Source organism: Chaetodon auriga, chromosome 13, assembly GCF_051107435.1.
Source record: "Chaetodon auriga isolate fChaAug3 chromosome 13, fChaAug3.hap1, whole genome shotgun sequence".
NCBI lineage: Eukaryota > Metazoa > Chordata > Actinopteri > Chaetodontiformes > Chaetodontidae > Chaetodon > Chaetodon auriga.
The window spans coordinates 3579944-3595432 of NC_135086.1; the positions used below are offsets into that span (position 1 = coordinate 3579944).

The following is a 15489-nucleotide window of genomic DNA, read 5'->3' on the forward strand; positions in this document are numbered from 1 at the left end:
TCTCCTGTGGTCTCCTCCGTGTATTTCTGCCTCCTCTCTCTTTCTCTCTCACTCTCTCTCTCTCTCTCTCTCTCTCTCTCCTCTCTCTCTCTCTCTCTCTCTCTCTCTCTCTGTTCGCTCCTCTCTCTCCCTCTCCTCTCTCTCTCTCTCTCTCTCTCTCTCTGTGGTCTCCGTGTATTTCTGCCTCCTCTCTCTCTCTCGGATGTGAAATGGGAACTTGACAGCTCTCCGTTGAACTTTTCTTTCCTCTGCTGTTATTGGACAGCTCCACGAGGCTGTGCGGACGTCGGAAACTGAGGTAAACACTGAGCTTGACTCCTTCTGTCCTCCGTGAATCCCTGTGAACATGTGTGTGAGTATTCCTGGAGTGTGTGCAGGGTGCAGCGGCACCGTGCTGCTCCACGCAGCGCTGTAGTTTCTCGGTGCGTCACATGGTCTGAGCAGACTGGTCCGGGTTCACACAGTCTGAATGGACTCGCTGTCTTCCGCACAGGACCAGGTGGAAGATGTCTCCTGAGCGGTTCTTCTCGGTCACTGTTCTCCTCTTCTTCATCTCCGTGGCGTTACCAGCTGTGTGCTGTGAGTATAACAGCCTCCTTCCTCTTCATCAACTTTCCATCTCCCTCTCTCATCTTCTCTGCGCGCTCTAGCGCTTCGCTCTCATCCTCCAAACCCGACGCGCGTCTCCCCCGCGGGTTACATCCATCATGAAACCCCCCCGGATGAGTAGATGCGTGTCACAGGATTACAGCAGTTTAACCCGACTGGCTCGGCTTGCATTTCCCCTCAGCAGTTACCCAGATCAGAGAGCCCTGACAGCAGATCCGCCTCACCGAGACCCCCATGATTCAGACGCACACTATGAGCCCCCTCCTCCAGCCTGTGGGGGCTCTGGGCTGTTGCACTGATGGCCCCGCGGCTCCTAATCACATCTTCAGTAATTGCTCTGTCCTCCCACATAATCGCTGTGCAGTCACTCCATCAGAATGCCAGCTGTGTTATTCAGGCTCTCAACTGGCGCACGTACAGTCAGTCAGCTTTGCGGTACTTGTACTTTACTCGAATATTCCCATCTACTGCGCTTGATTTCAAAGGGGAATATTCTATTTCAGGGTGAGATTAATACTCAAAAAATCTAATCAACTAATAAATGATCATGTATTATTAGTACTTGTCAGTTATATCAGACTTTTACTAGTAACAGAGTATTCATAAGTACTTTGAGTACTTCTTCCACCACTGATGGAGGGACTTAAACAATACTCCATTACATTTCCTGTGTTCATCTAAAATCACTACCTTTGCATGCAGCGTGGTTGTGATGTGATTTGTAAAGTCAGTACCAAACACAGTATTTCTCTTACTGTTACCCTTTTACGTGTACGTTGAGTATCTGAAGCTGACATTTTTACTCACGTTCTCCAGAGGATGAACCCCACTGGCTCTGATCCCCTGGCTTTCCCTCCAGCGCCACCGTGAGGTTGACATTAGTGGTTTTCAGTGAAATGTTGCAGAAGCTAATGGACCTCAAATGAGTTTGAGACGTTCATGATAAACTGTTTTCACTCTGATCATCCAGTTTTCATTCAACGCCACCATCAGGCCAAAGTTTCAACTTTAGCTTTTGATCAAATACTTCCCATCAGCCTCAGCTGTACTTTGTTTTAAGTGCTATTTAGCAAATGCTAGCATGCTAACATGCTACACCTGCCAAACATCTTACCATTGTCACTATGAGCGTGTTAGCATGCTGCCGTTAGCATTGAGCTCTGACAGGCCGCTCTGGGTCCATGTGAGACCTCGTGACTTTGTCTTCTCGTCACTCTTTAATAATTTAAGAATCGGCGTCAGGGATCGCTCTGGATTGAATTGTGTGTGTGTGAAGTGACGTCAGGTGTTCGCCCTGTGTGAGCTCGCACCTGTCCTCACTGACATGTCCATTTCTCATCCGTCACTCATTACTGACCTGCCTTCTCTGGAGACATCAGCAGATTCGAGCGCTTTGGCTGAAAGTGAGCAGCAGATTAGCGGTTTTGTTCCATTAAACATGTTCTGTTGCTCTGGAGGTACAAATGATGTCCTGGTTGAGTTGAGCCTGAGAGGAGAGGTCAGAGTTGGGAGAACAGGTGAAGCAGCTCCGAGGCAGACGATGCTAAATCCTCCGTCCTTCATTTCTTCGACCGTCTATCTGTGACAGCTTCCCTCACTCACAAGGTGCCACATTAACCCGCAGTCATACAAGTACTCTCAGAGTACTCTCAGTGTGTTCTCTGTGTTCTTTATTTTTCTAAAGCTCACACTCTCCATTATGAGTCATCTTAGTTTGAATGTCACATTCTAATAATGGATGGTGTTTCTTATGATGGACAGGTTTTAATAAACTATGAACAGGGGAACAAAACTCATACATAACTGCTATGAGAAAAGAGTAAAAGAGTCTGTTTTTCTTATGGACTTCTGTATTGAATCCAGAGGTGATGAGCTGGTGGGCTGACCTGCGTTTGCAGTAGACTGGCTGGAGTTTAACCTGTTAGAAGAACGTTTCCCTTCGTTATTCTACCAAACCCAAAGCTGCACTGCTGCTCTGCAGTACCGGGAACGTAGTCCATATATTCTACATGTTCTTCAATAAGATGCACGTTCTAAGAGCCCCCCTCCATACAGCTGCTGTTCTGGTAGCATATCAAAACTATGAAACTCACAAAACTCAGGGTTTTTTTGGCTAATGGTTCCCGATGTAGGGGTCAGGCCCCTCTGAAGGGTCACCAGATGAATCTGAGTGGTCAGATGATTCATGAGTGTTGGAAATGGACATTTTTAGGACATTTTTTCATGATGTGTTGGATAATTTGACCTTTTTGGGGCTCAAATAGTTTCTGAAATTAAACCACGTGACAACTCAGACATCTGAAGGAATCACAAGCTGAAACGTTTCCAAGTTCTCGAGTCGAGCTGCGCTTTCCATCGTCTTCAGTGTCTTCATGTCCATCCTCACTTCATCCTCTTTACCTCCACGTCATAACCATTATTCTGCTGCCTGCTGGAAACGTTGACGTCAAGATGATTAAGGTGACACAAAATGAAATTCTCATCCCAAATTTCCTGTTTTGGAAAGTGTCTAAATGTCAGAGGCTGTTCTGAGGCATCAGTCCAGATTTAAGGTCCGTGAAAAATCACGATAACACAGATTTGAAGCGCTCGCTGAAAGGCTCTGTGTCATTGAATGTGTCCACAGGGGTGCACTGCCTTCTGACCAGCGGCTCTTATTGACAGCTCATTAGCTTGAATCACACGGAGGCAGCTGGTGACCGCTTCATCACTTCTGCCACACACACACACACACACACACACACACACACACACACACTTGTCCAATTAGAGAAACCTCAGCTGGATTAAGTGCTGCAGGATGTCATGTAGCAGCTTGAGGTGTCGTCAATGTGCATAATAACGTTGTACGAGGACCCTCCATGAAATATGTCGACTTTCAGTAATAAGTGTAATCACATCTAATTATTTTGGTACATGTTTTAAACTTGGTGCAGAGATTATACGAGGTGTTCGCTCTCTTTGAAGACATGGACAATGACAACATGTCAGGTGGACATCTTTGACTGTTCCTTCACGGCCGGTCGGACTGCGTCATCTCTTACACTTCACTGACACTTCACCTGCTTTCACCTGGTACACGTTACCTGGCGGCTCAGTGGTTATGAGTCATTTCAGCCGTTTTCATCTCTCACTCCTGATCTTCCAGTTTTGTGAACGTGCACTCCAAGCGCTTTCATCACTTCCTCTTCATCCGCTTTCATCTGTTACTCTTCAGCTGGAAGTTCAGCCGATGAACACTGAGAATGTGCTGGTTTTAAGTTGTACGAGAGGACAAACGAGGGTGAAGAAGACACAGAGAGCTCATCGTTCAGCTTTCATTCCTGTCAGCTGTTATCTGAAATCCAGCAACATGCTTCACGTACAGCATGTGAGTCTCAGACTGTTCTTCATCGTCTTTATGCTGAGCTGCTGGAAGGGAGAAAATAACAGCTGAAATCTACAAATTGAACTAATGATGACGTTGATGAGAACTTGCTGGGGAACTTGCTGCTGCGCTGATGACGGCCATTCATCAGACAGAGATGGGAGAGCTGTTCTCCAGCTGTGCATCTGTGCTTAAAGCAATTTATCTCAAGACAAACAACGTGTGAGCTTTGCAGCTAAATGTGCAGCGGCCATGTTTGAATAGAGCCACTAAAGAGCGTTTCAGCGAATCAAAACGCCTTTATGTCAACAGATGGGAAAGAGGCTGTGACAGCAGGAACATGTTAAATCCTGATGATCCTGACTGACAACAAGCCGCCTCATTACAGAACACATGAATGATGCTGCAGAGGATGTCAGTGAGTCTGTCTGAACCTCCGTCAACTTAATGCACCTTCCTCCTCTGTAGTGCTTTAAAGGCACCCGACCGGAACAACAGCACAACCTACTGTTAATGTGGATGAAGCGACTGCGATCATACCGTATTGGACGGATGGACCACGTTTGAGGGAAACCTGCTTTGACTGAAGGTTTCTGACTGTCTCACTCGACCATTTCTCCTCTGGTTTTCTTCCAGAGCTCCAATGATCCTGTTGAGTTTATCTTTGAGCTCGACTCATAATAAGCTGAGTCTAACGGTATGAAGACTGGGCGTGGAAAAGGCCGGCGCTCACAGTGCAGCTGTCTCAAATCCATCACACTCACAGTTTTAGAAATCTGTAGTCACGAACTGTAAACACCTTACTCTGACTCGACTTTTAAAGTGACACTGAACTTCAATATAAAGTGTGAAAGCGTATCAGCATTCTGTTGACTGCATCAGTATGATGAGCATCGTGGCTTTTTTCTATTTACTGACAGATTTAACAGCTTTTTTTAAACAGTATTTTGGCACAACAGCCTCTCAAACTGAATGAATGATCACAGTCTCACAGCTGCCTCAGGCTCTTTAGAAAGTGTCCTCCGCAGCATCCATTAGCGTAGCTTCACCTGAAGTGGATTTCGTCTGGTTCCTTCATTTCTTATGATTTCACCATCTGATTTTCAACTTGATGCTCTGCTCTGTACACCTGGCCACTCCGGCCTCCATCGTGTTACATGAAGGCCACACACAGTGCGTCCTGTGTGGACACACAGGTAAACGGATCAGAGGTGAATGTTTGCAGCCTTTCCTGCTCGCTACCTCAGTGCAGAAACGATCTCAGACGGAATATTTCCATTAGTTTTGTGTCGTGAACGCTGGCAGAAGAGTTTAGACTCAGATTCATCAGTTCAGTCCGTCTGTGTGTCGACCATGACAGCATTTCAAATCCATCTCTAACAACGCCTTATTCAGCTGTGAGCACTCGACTCAAAACTACAGATGTCTGATTGACGGACTTTTTATCTGTCCTCAGGTCAGTTTGCTTTTACCGCTCAGGTGTTTTTGTTCCTGTGTGAGAGGATTGTCTCATATTTATGAAAAGGTGTTTGTCTATAAGCTGCAGCTGGCAGACAGAGGATCTCTAAAACATTACACACAGGATTCATATTGAACTGAAAATGAATAATAGGAGCTGTCTTCACCTTGACTTATTGTTCCCTCGCAGACGGTGCACCACGTACGAAACAAGGCGTGCATGAGATGAACAGCTGTTATTGTTTGGTAGGATTGTCTACGCTGGTGCTGAAACAGGACGAGCAGAAATAAAACTCACATTCGTGACATTTATCTTGAAATAATACTAATCCAAGTGTCACGGTTACTCCCCAGCTTCTGTAGGTGTGCAGTGATGAAGAGGGTTCGGCTGCACATTTGTGTTTAATATGTGCACAAAGCCTAATGTCTGATGCAGTGTTCAATCAGGAGAGACAGGAAAGGCAGCAATAACTGATTTTTACCTGTCGGAAGAATTTCCTCTTCCTGATTTTAGACACTTTTGTGAAAACTGCTCTGTAGCATAGATGAATGTATGTCTTCAGCCGGCTTCTTCCTGCCTTATAGACAAGTTAAGATCTGATGGAGGACAACATGTTTGATAAAGGAAACGAGATGAGCTGCAGTGTTAATCCATCTCTCAGCGCTCAGATTTTGACATTAATGGTGGAGTAATCCTGTTTGTCTTTGCTTTATTTTCCAGCTTTTCCGCCTTGACGCAGAATCATTGTTGATTTGTTTTAATTTAAATTTGTTCTCACGACGACATCCCAGATGATCGCTGCTTAAAAGCAGACATTGACGCGAGGATTCACCCCTGACCTCAAAGTGCTTTACATAAGCACATAATAAGACGCCTGAATGAAAAGGAAAAATAAAAACATTCAGAGGAGAAGTAACCGAACCGTCAGTGCAGCTTTTAAAACGTCTAAACTTTATTCAGACGGAAAACTGTTGACATGTTTTTACCTTCAATTTCATGAGAAACGTCTCAGAGCTTCAGCTTTTATTTTCACCTTCATTTACAAAAAAAAACTTAACTCAAGGTCCACTTACAGGCCTTTTCTAGAGCTTTCAGCTGCATGTCATGGTCTTCATCACAGAGCTGTGTTTGCTCAGACGCCATAGAGACAGCTGATCTGACGTCATGTCACGTGACCTCTCCTTGACATCCATTGAGGAATACCATGAGATGTGGTTGAAAGCTCTGGGACACACTGGTCCTTTAATTTCCAGCATACATATCCCATAATTCCAAAAGGCTCAAACTGTAGCTAGCTATCTTAACTCCTTGTTACCATTGTGCCACATATCACAGGAAACAGCCAAAGGCAGGTTAACGTTAGCGTCATTTTGCTAGGTACCACTAGATTAACTATGCATGATTAGCTGACGTTTTGTTAGCATTCAGTTAGCATAACATTAGCTAACTGTCATTAAGTAACTTTGGTTGTGTAATATAACGCTCCTTCGCTTCATATGAACATTTGTCTTTCAGTCGTACTTGACAAACGATTGCCAGTGACGGATAATGACAGCTCGTACGCTATCCTCCAAAAATGGCGGCACCACCCCTGAATGCTCTGTGATTCCCGTCACCTGTTGGTGTTTTTACACTCCCGTGGAACACAAGATATAACATGTTTTAAGCTATAGAGCGCCTGGAAGCCACATTTTGTTGCTAATCTAATGCTAAGCTAAGCTAACCATATTTACCGTACAGACATGAGAGTGGTACCGATCTTCTCGTCTAAATTAGAGTAAGAAAGCAAACCAGCGGATGTCGAAGTGTTCCTTTAAAAGCACATTTTGTGAAGCGTTACCTGCTCTGTTGTTTAGATACGAAGACATAATGAGTAAAAATGCTTCGTTATCATTCATCGTCTCATCGTGGTTCAGCTGAACCCTCCCATCACACAGAATCATCTTACTGCCACATGGACCTGTGCTAATGATGCCTTTGCTTGGCTGAAAATGGGATTTCGTGAAGAGCTTCTGATGGCAGAGCTCCTTTAAATGCAGATGATGGTCCATACTTGGAAAAAGCTCTCATGCTATTTCCCCTGCCGTGTGTGTGGGCGTGTTAATCAAAGCATGCTTGAATGTGTGTCTTTGTGTGCATCAGTAGAGGAACACAGAAACACAATGAAGCCGAGATCATTTCTCTCTCTAAGACGCTCTTACAGCGTTTTGTTGTTTTTTTTTTAACACACATTTAGACATACTGAGATTACACAACTCTCTTCACCAACGTGCAGCTCGGCTCAGCAGTTAATCCCACATCCACCGTGAACCGAAGCGATCGACACACTTCATACACACCTCAGAATCAGCTCTGTTATTGAGCACCTGTGTTCCAGGTATGATCACTTTAGCACACGTAGCATCTGAGACAGTGACGCACAGCCGTATAGAGCACCACTCAAGACAAAGTCCATTAAAAAATCAATCACCAACAAAAGAAGTAATATCCACGGGACACACGTGATTTACATGAGAGAGCTGTGAAGTAATAAAAAGGTGATAAAAATGGATGTGAAATGAAAAATGGAGCGATAGAATGTAAAGCCACTGGATTCATTTAAAGCTGGTTTAATTAAAATAATCATGATAACAAAAGAGCCACTTTCATCATTTTCCCGTCTTACGTTCGTCATTCACAGCACGAAATTACCACCTGTCATTTTAAAGTGGTCTGAAGGGCACAGAGAGGAGACAGAAGTGAAGATGTGTGTGTGAGCTGAAGAGCAGACTGATACATAATCAAGTGATTCGATAACTGTGATTGACGTGAACGCCACATTTCATTTCACAGCTATTTTTTCATCAGTTCATTCATTCAATTGATTTCTGTCACTCCCACCCTTCAGAGTCATGTGTCTATCTGCGGCTATTGAATGAATGTGTGTGTGTGTGTGTGTGTGTGTGTGTGTGTGTGTGTGTGTGTGTGTGTGCATGTGACGGAATTTCAGGCTGAATGAATGATGTGTGTGTTTGTGAGCCATACATGTGCAATTAGAGGTTGCAGGTGGAAGTAATGACACCTAGGTGGTCGGGTGGCTCATCCACCGATGAGCTTTAACGTCAACGCAACAAAAGCTTTTTCCCTAAATAGATTTAATGAGCTCTTGTCACAGCAAAAAGACAAAAGTGGAGAGGCTGCTTTTCCTCCAGGAGCTGCACCAGGAGAGAGTCAGCGCTGATGAGGAGTCTGCAGAGCATTAAGAATAAGAGCAACTACACCTGCAGGCAGGTATTAACGGGGTCCGAGCCCCTTGAACAGGTCAGACGAGGTGGCCGGTGGAGGCAAAGTCAGCTCCTAATCAGAGCAGCACAGACGGTGGAAAGATATGCCAGGACTTGAAAATGCAGCCCTGCGAGGTCCCGATGAGGACAAAGGGACAAAGTGGCAATGAAGCGTCAGACGTCTATTTTCATTAAGTTCAGCCTGAGCTTCCACAATATATAAAGTGTAAGGCTGAACTTTAGAGAGAGCAGTGGGGGCATTGAGACATTTCTTCCAGCCTTTGGAGCCTCAAGTCCAATGACGTCGTAAATCTTATTCAATACTTAAGCCACCGCCATGTATTCAAAATATCTGAACAGGAAATGGAAAAATATATCCAGGCTTCAATAACAAGAACAGAAGGTCTCTGAAGGTCTGCGACAAAACATTAAAGGATCTCGGATACTAACATCATTTGTAATGCAGAATCATGGTTGCAGCACGATGCAGCTCATATTAATAATGTGGACATTTCACCACCGCTGACGTCACGTCGCTCTTTTGTTGTGGCGCCAACTGCAGGTGGAGGGCAGGAAGTGAACACTAACACGCTCAAAATGATGTTTTGCGGAGGAGCTTTTCTCGAGTACTAAGAGTTGTTGTTCCAATGCAGTTTTCACTTCCTGCCCTCCGTCTGAATTTAGCGTTATGTGACTGCAAACAACCTGTAGCAGCATTGCTTTCCATCCGTCACCACGTATGTCGATGCCCAGTAATGAGCGAGGACTTGCGGCCGGTCTAACTGCTGGTTTCAGCTTCAGTCTCAAGGAAATTGTGGTGGACTCTTTGAAGTTTTGATCAAACTCACACTAATTGGTGGAAAAGCAGCTAAAGGTGTGAAGGTTTGAACAGGTGTTTTCAGTGGATCGCACTGCGCTCGAGCTATTACTGAGCCAGCTTCTTAAAAGCTGACAAAATGTTGACAGTTTATTCCCACAGTGCAATCATACCTTAATTGTAGCAGGTTAGCAGACGGGTTTGCTGCCTCGACGCCGAGAGGTTTCACTGTCTTGTCATCTTGCTGCTTTGAAATGCCTCCTGCTGCTTCAGGGAGGTTACCTGCTGGAGGGGGAGAGCTGGAAAAACATCTTAAATTAACAATGTGCTGAGGGGATTTAAAGGCCAGTAAAGGAAAAGCACAGTAAAATATTGAAGGGGCTCAACGCCAATGCTACGCCTCCGCTTTGGAGCCAATGTGGAGCCATTATCGTAGTTTGGTCTGAATAAGAGGAAGCCCGGCTTTGACTTGCAATGCAGCAGGAAGGGAAGATCTAATTAAAGATGCTATCATGTTGTATTATGAGAAGTTTTAACTTTAGAGCTGCAGCTAATGATCGTTTCCATCGTCGATCAATCTCATGAACTATTTTCATGACTGACTGATTAATCGTTTAATCTACACAATGTGAAAAAATAATGAATAGACGTCTTCAGATTGCTTCTTTTGTCCAACCAGCAGCCCCAAACCCCAAAACCCTTCATTTAATATCATAAACGACAAAGAAAAGCAGAAGAATAGAAGCTGGACCAGCAAACATTTGACATGTTTGCTATTATTATCAGAAAAGTTGGGGATCTGCTGATCGACTAATAGATTAACCGGCTGATTGTTGCAGCTCTCATCAGTTTGGACCATCCTTTTTACATCTGTCTGTCCTGAACGCACCAACATTATAAAAGGTTGTACCAGTAAAATCCAGCCTGTCGTCGTCAGAGCAGACATCCACATTCGGACGCTGCCGATCACTTGACCTCTGACCTTTGACCTCCTCTCTCTCATCAGGTCAAGCCACCCGCAAGCCTGACGAGAGCCTTCTGATCAAGGGGTCTGGTGGGATCAGCCTGGGGGGCCTCAAGTCCGTCCTGGAAGACACCGTGTCGCCAGCCTTCGGCGCCACCATCATCATCATCATCACGGTCATCGTGTCCGGCAGCGCCTACCTCTGCTTCCTCAAGTACGTCTGCGGCGGCTGCTGCAAGCCGATGCAGGTGGCGCCCTCTGTGGACGTGGACCCCAACAAGGTGGAGGAGCAGGTGTAGCGAGGCAGAGAGACTGAGAGCCGACACAGACAGACAGGAAGCGACAAATTCACACAATGGATTCAGTTAGCGACAAGCGACGCTTTCCATTGGATCGGTGTGATTCTGGTCATGCCAAACCACCGGCCAGGGAAGCTAAATGGAATCGATCCATCAATCAGCGGCTCCCTTCCCGGCCGCTGCAGATGTGCAGCCCCCCTGAGCACGGAGTCCCTGAGGACCCCATTAGGCTGCTGTTTGCTGGCAGCAGAAGCTGCTCAAACAAGGCTGTTTTCCACTCTTTGTCTTTTCTGGGGAAACTCATCTTCTCTGTTCCACAAAACTGATTTCTCACGGTTTCCTGAAGATTAAACAATCAGGATTTCTTTATATAATCCACTGAATCAAGGGCCCGGCCAGCCTTCCCCTGCCGGGACCAACGTCGACTGCAGGTCTGTGTTACTGCAAGTCATCTCTGTGCAGACTGTGTAGAAAACAGCATTTCACTGCAGGGTCAAATCAACATGGCTGATAGGCCAGGCGCCGTCTCACTGGAGGATTTCTTTGCTGACACCTGCTAGCTATTGGCCCAACAAACATATCAAGCCTGTTCGACAACAATCAGGATGTCTCAGTCGAGGTCAGGAGCTGCGAGGCTTCATACAAACCCTGCTGACAGGTCCTGGATCTGCCCAACCAGCCGTTCCACCATCTAGCATCAAGCGTCAGTCTGAATATTCTGTATGTGCTTATTGTGCTGTTGATTAATTTTTACTGAGCAAAGTGTTTCAGAAAACCAGAGCATCAAATAATGGAATAAATTTAAATAATGACCCAGACTCAAATAATAGCCTGTGACCAGCGCAAAGAAATCATGGCCAGTTGCTATTGAAAAGGTGAAATCATCGAGGAAAGGAGGAATCACTTGTACAGTAATCGCTCACATCGTAAATTCAGCACAATGTTCATTTCCACAGCACTATTTGTCACAAGCTTTGAGCCTGTGGACCAGAAGTCCAAAATTGGACAAAAAGTTCTAGAAACAATCATGAATCCCTGCCCAGAGAAAGATGGGGCCTTGAAATCCCAGATGTGCATCAACATGATGTCGATGAGGGAGACGTTTCATGTCCTCAGCATGAGACAGAGGAACTGTCTCATGCTGGAACGAGATGTACAGGCTTCGCTCACTTCGGCAGAGTGGGAGTGAGAGGTTTACAACTGGAAATCCTTCACAGAGCATTTATCACCTCCTCTTAGACTTAAATAGACCCGAGCTGCTCTGATCTCTGCTGGTGGACAAGTGGGAAGGTGAATTGCTGAAGTACACACTAAAGTGAACTGAGTGTTTAACTGTGGGGCACCTTGAACAGCCTCTCATGTGTCATTGGACTGTGTTTTTTGGTGCTGTAGACGTTTTTGTCTGTTTCCATTCTGTATGTCTATATCTCTGTCTATCTATCTCTAATCTTTCTAATCCAGTAACTTTAACTTTTGGACAGCTGAGCAGATTGAAGCAGCAGCTAAAGTTAGAGACGCTGAGGTACAAAGTAGAGACAGAACTGGAAACCTGGATGTGCAGCTGTGTCACTCAGAGCTGCTTAAAGAAGGTAGATTATTATCAGATGTGTCCAGAGTTGATGATATTCATGATGCTACAGAGGTCAGAGTGTATTTGGCATTTTTCTTGATTTTAAACTACCAATAGTGAAACTACACTGTAACAGACTTTTCACATTAAAAGCCTTCCTATAAAGGGAGGCTGGACGGCTTTTATTGTGGAAAATCTTCAGGGCTGAGTTTCACTGACAGGAGCTGAACAGCAAAAAGATGATAAGATGAATGTAAACAGTGTTTTGTGAGACACCAACAGAGAGGTGACTGACATGGCTGATGGTTTACTGGTAGAATTAATGCTTTGGAAATGTACATTATGCTTGTTATACCCTGTTTCAAATAAAGGCCTGGTCTGTTTGAGAAGATTTAACGTTCCTCTGTCCACAGAAACACAAGCAGCTCAATGAAGCATGAGCAGAAATGTATTTTCAGTGATTTCATATTTAGCTCAGCTCTGTCAGTGAACTCCTTCCTCCGCTGCTGCTGAGCTTTCCTCTTCACAGGAGAGAAACTTTGCTGCCTTGTGTGCATGTATAGCTGAAACTTGCTGTGCTGCGGTGCCTTTGGTGCTGCAGGAACCTGCAGACTTCACTGATGAACAGCTTTGGTTTACAACATCCTCAATGAATGCAATGCTGTTGGACGTCCACGTGCAAGCGGTGGACGTCTGATGTTAAAAACGGAGGCTTGCCCTCTGGACACTGAGCCAGTCTCAGCTCAGAGCTGGTGTTTATTGAGTGTTACTGTGTGTCTCATACACTGTTGTGTCCTCTGCTCTGTTGTGTGTATCAGGCTGCGGTGGCCATGTTGTTTTGTGATAACTGCCAGGCAGGTGGAGGGCCACACACAATGAAAAAATAGTAAATAAAAAGCTAAAATAAATGTACAATCTTGGTGTATCTCTGTCTTTGCATGCATCTAGAGGAAGTCCACTGATGTCAAAAGTCAATTTTCCAGTCATGGGGAGTCCTTCCCCACCTGTGACAACAGTTTTCTGTGGCTCTGGAGGAGCTTCGTCAAGTCTGAGAAAATAACCGTGAAGATAAATGTGCAGGTTGTCTCCAGCTGAATTTGGACGTAGAATTTATTTTCTAAGCAGCTGCAAAAAGTAATATTGGAAGAGATGAATTATTTGCAGTAGAACAGAGCAGAACAGGGAGGAAAACAATTTAGAAAAATATTCAAATATTATGGCTAACACTAGAATAATGTGTGAATTATGACGCGTGCTGCAGGTTTGTGACTCGTGAAGGCACATAAATGTCCCAGCAGAAAACCTGTTTTAGCTCATTTTCAGCATCCAGACAGCATCATCATCCCGTTTCCTTAATGAGGTTAAAAGACTCCAGTCAGTGCAGGATGTCTGCAGAGCCAACCTGTGTTTGTCTGATTCCTCACCTGTACCCAGCACCTGTGTGACTTCTCGACTACAAGCTGAAAAGGTGACAAATAAATATGTTCCCACACCTGAACAGTTGTCTCTGTTCAGAACTGATTAACAGGCATTAATTAAAAGCTATTCTGCGCCGCTGTGTGTGAAGCCAGCAGTGTGTGGTGGAGGTGTGACTTCAGCAGCCTCTCAGCTCGGCTGTCCATGTGCGTCATCTGACTACAAAAACCACTGACGCTCCGATATTCAGCAGCCAAAAAGACAGAGCAGGTGAGAAAAGATGAAAGTACATTAATCAAGTAAAGTTTGTATGAGGGTTGGGTCAGTTTAATTAGGACAGTATTGTTTTGACTATGAAGATATATCACTGCCTTTGATTACCTTTCCTGTAAGTCCAGCGCTCTGCAGTCACACTGACGGCCATATGTCCTGTCTCAGCATTTTACCAGAAAAACAGCAGAATGGATAATAATCGCCGTCGAACACACATTCATTCAAACGAGGAAGCAGATGCATCTCTGTGGAGCTCACATCTAGGCTCCATCTCCTCCAGCTGGCAATTACAGCATCATGATGCATGGCCTGATTGAAGGAGCATCAGCTGGCCCATTCATGATTCACCATCAGTGGCTCATTCATGAGCTGCTTGGCCTGAACGAAGCCCTGTATTTGTATTACATTTCTCTCTACTAATGCAGTAATAGTGAGAAATGTCCATCATAAATAAAACTGTTGTTGCTCTGTGCTTCAGATGGTGCTGCTGAGCCTCTTTCACCAACCCGACGCCCTCCTGTTGCCTCGGTCTGACATGTGGTACCGCTTCAGCTCAAATATCCTGCAGCCTGACGCCGTAATTACTGTATTTAGACGTGAACATGGAGCAGAGTTAAAGAGGCAGTTTCTACAGTCGAGATTATAGATTAAAAACGTGCAGTGCAACTTCCTTGTCTTTTTTTAGAGAGGGCCATTCCACTTTTTAAAAGTCAAGAATTGATCAGCTGTGATAAAGTGAAAAGGCTTGAAGGCATCACCTTAACAATATCTCTCTGATCCAAAACAGACATAATAGATTATTGATTACACTGAGAGGGGTGGTGGGTGGTCTGTGTGATGAGGCCAGTGCTACTTCCACCAGGTCCAGATCGGAAAGCTGATTGGCCTGGAGGGTGAGGCCAGCGTTAAAGACGCTCAATGGAAGTAAATCAGAGACACCGAGCAGCCGCAGGCAGTCGGCACCCCCGCCTGCTTTAAGCCTGATTTTGTGATCTCTGTCTGTCGTCAGTTACTCTTTAAATATCATCATTTATTTCCCACAAACAGAGAGCGTCACAGGACATGATAATAATACACATTCACAGAGGCACTCAAAGGAACAAAAATCAAAATGTCAACTGAAGCGCGTCATTCGCAGCTCTCCCTGCAGCCTCTTAAAGCCTCTACACGCACACACACACACACACACACAGGTGTTTTCACTAGTTACCTGAATATGTTCCTCCTCTCAGGACCGTGTAGGTGTGACACAAACTGACTGCACTCGACTCTTTGCAGCCACTGTGCTGTTTGCTGACACTTCTGTGGGTCTTTTAACAGAGTGGGACACATCATGGCTGTCAGACAGTCCTGGTATCTCCAACTGGACGGGAATGTTTTTCCATAATCGCCGTCTGGACCACATGACATTAACTGGAACAGAAGAAGCACAAAGGCTGAGGGCTCTGGGTA

At 45.1% G+C, this 15489-nt stretch overlaps 1 protein-coding gene across 2 annotated transcripts; it reads left to right on the plus strand.

The window, feature by feature from the left end:
• Nucleotides 1-197: 197 nt before the first annotated feature.
• LOC143330528 (uncharacterized) lies at nt 198-12739 on the plus strand. Of its 2 annotated transcripts, XM_076747187.1 has the most exons (3): nt 198-298; nt 494-579; nt 10522-12739. In XM_076747187.1, exons 2-3 carry the CDS (start codon nt 507-509, stop codon nt 10776-10778), a joined length of 330 nt encoding a protein of 109 aa, XP_076603302.1. In that variant the 5' UTR covers nt 198-298; nt 494-506; the 3' UTR covers nt 10779-12739. The 2 variants fall into 2 exon arrangements, with proteins under 2 accessions (XP_076603302.1, XP_076603303.1); XM_076747188.1 differs by lacking the exon at nt 198-298 and having other exon boundaries at nt 370-579.
• The last annotated feature ends 2750 nt before the right edge of the window (nt 12740-15489 follow it).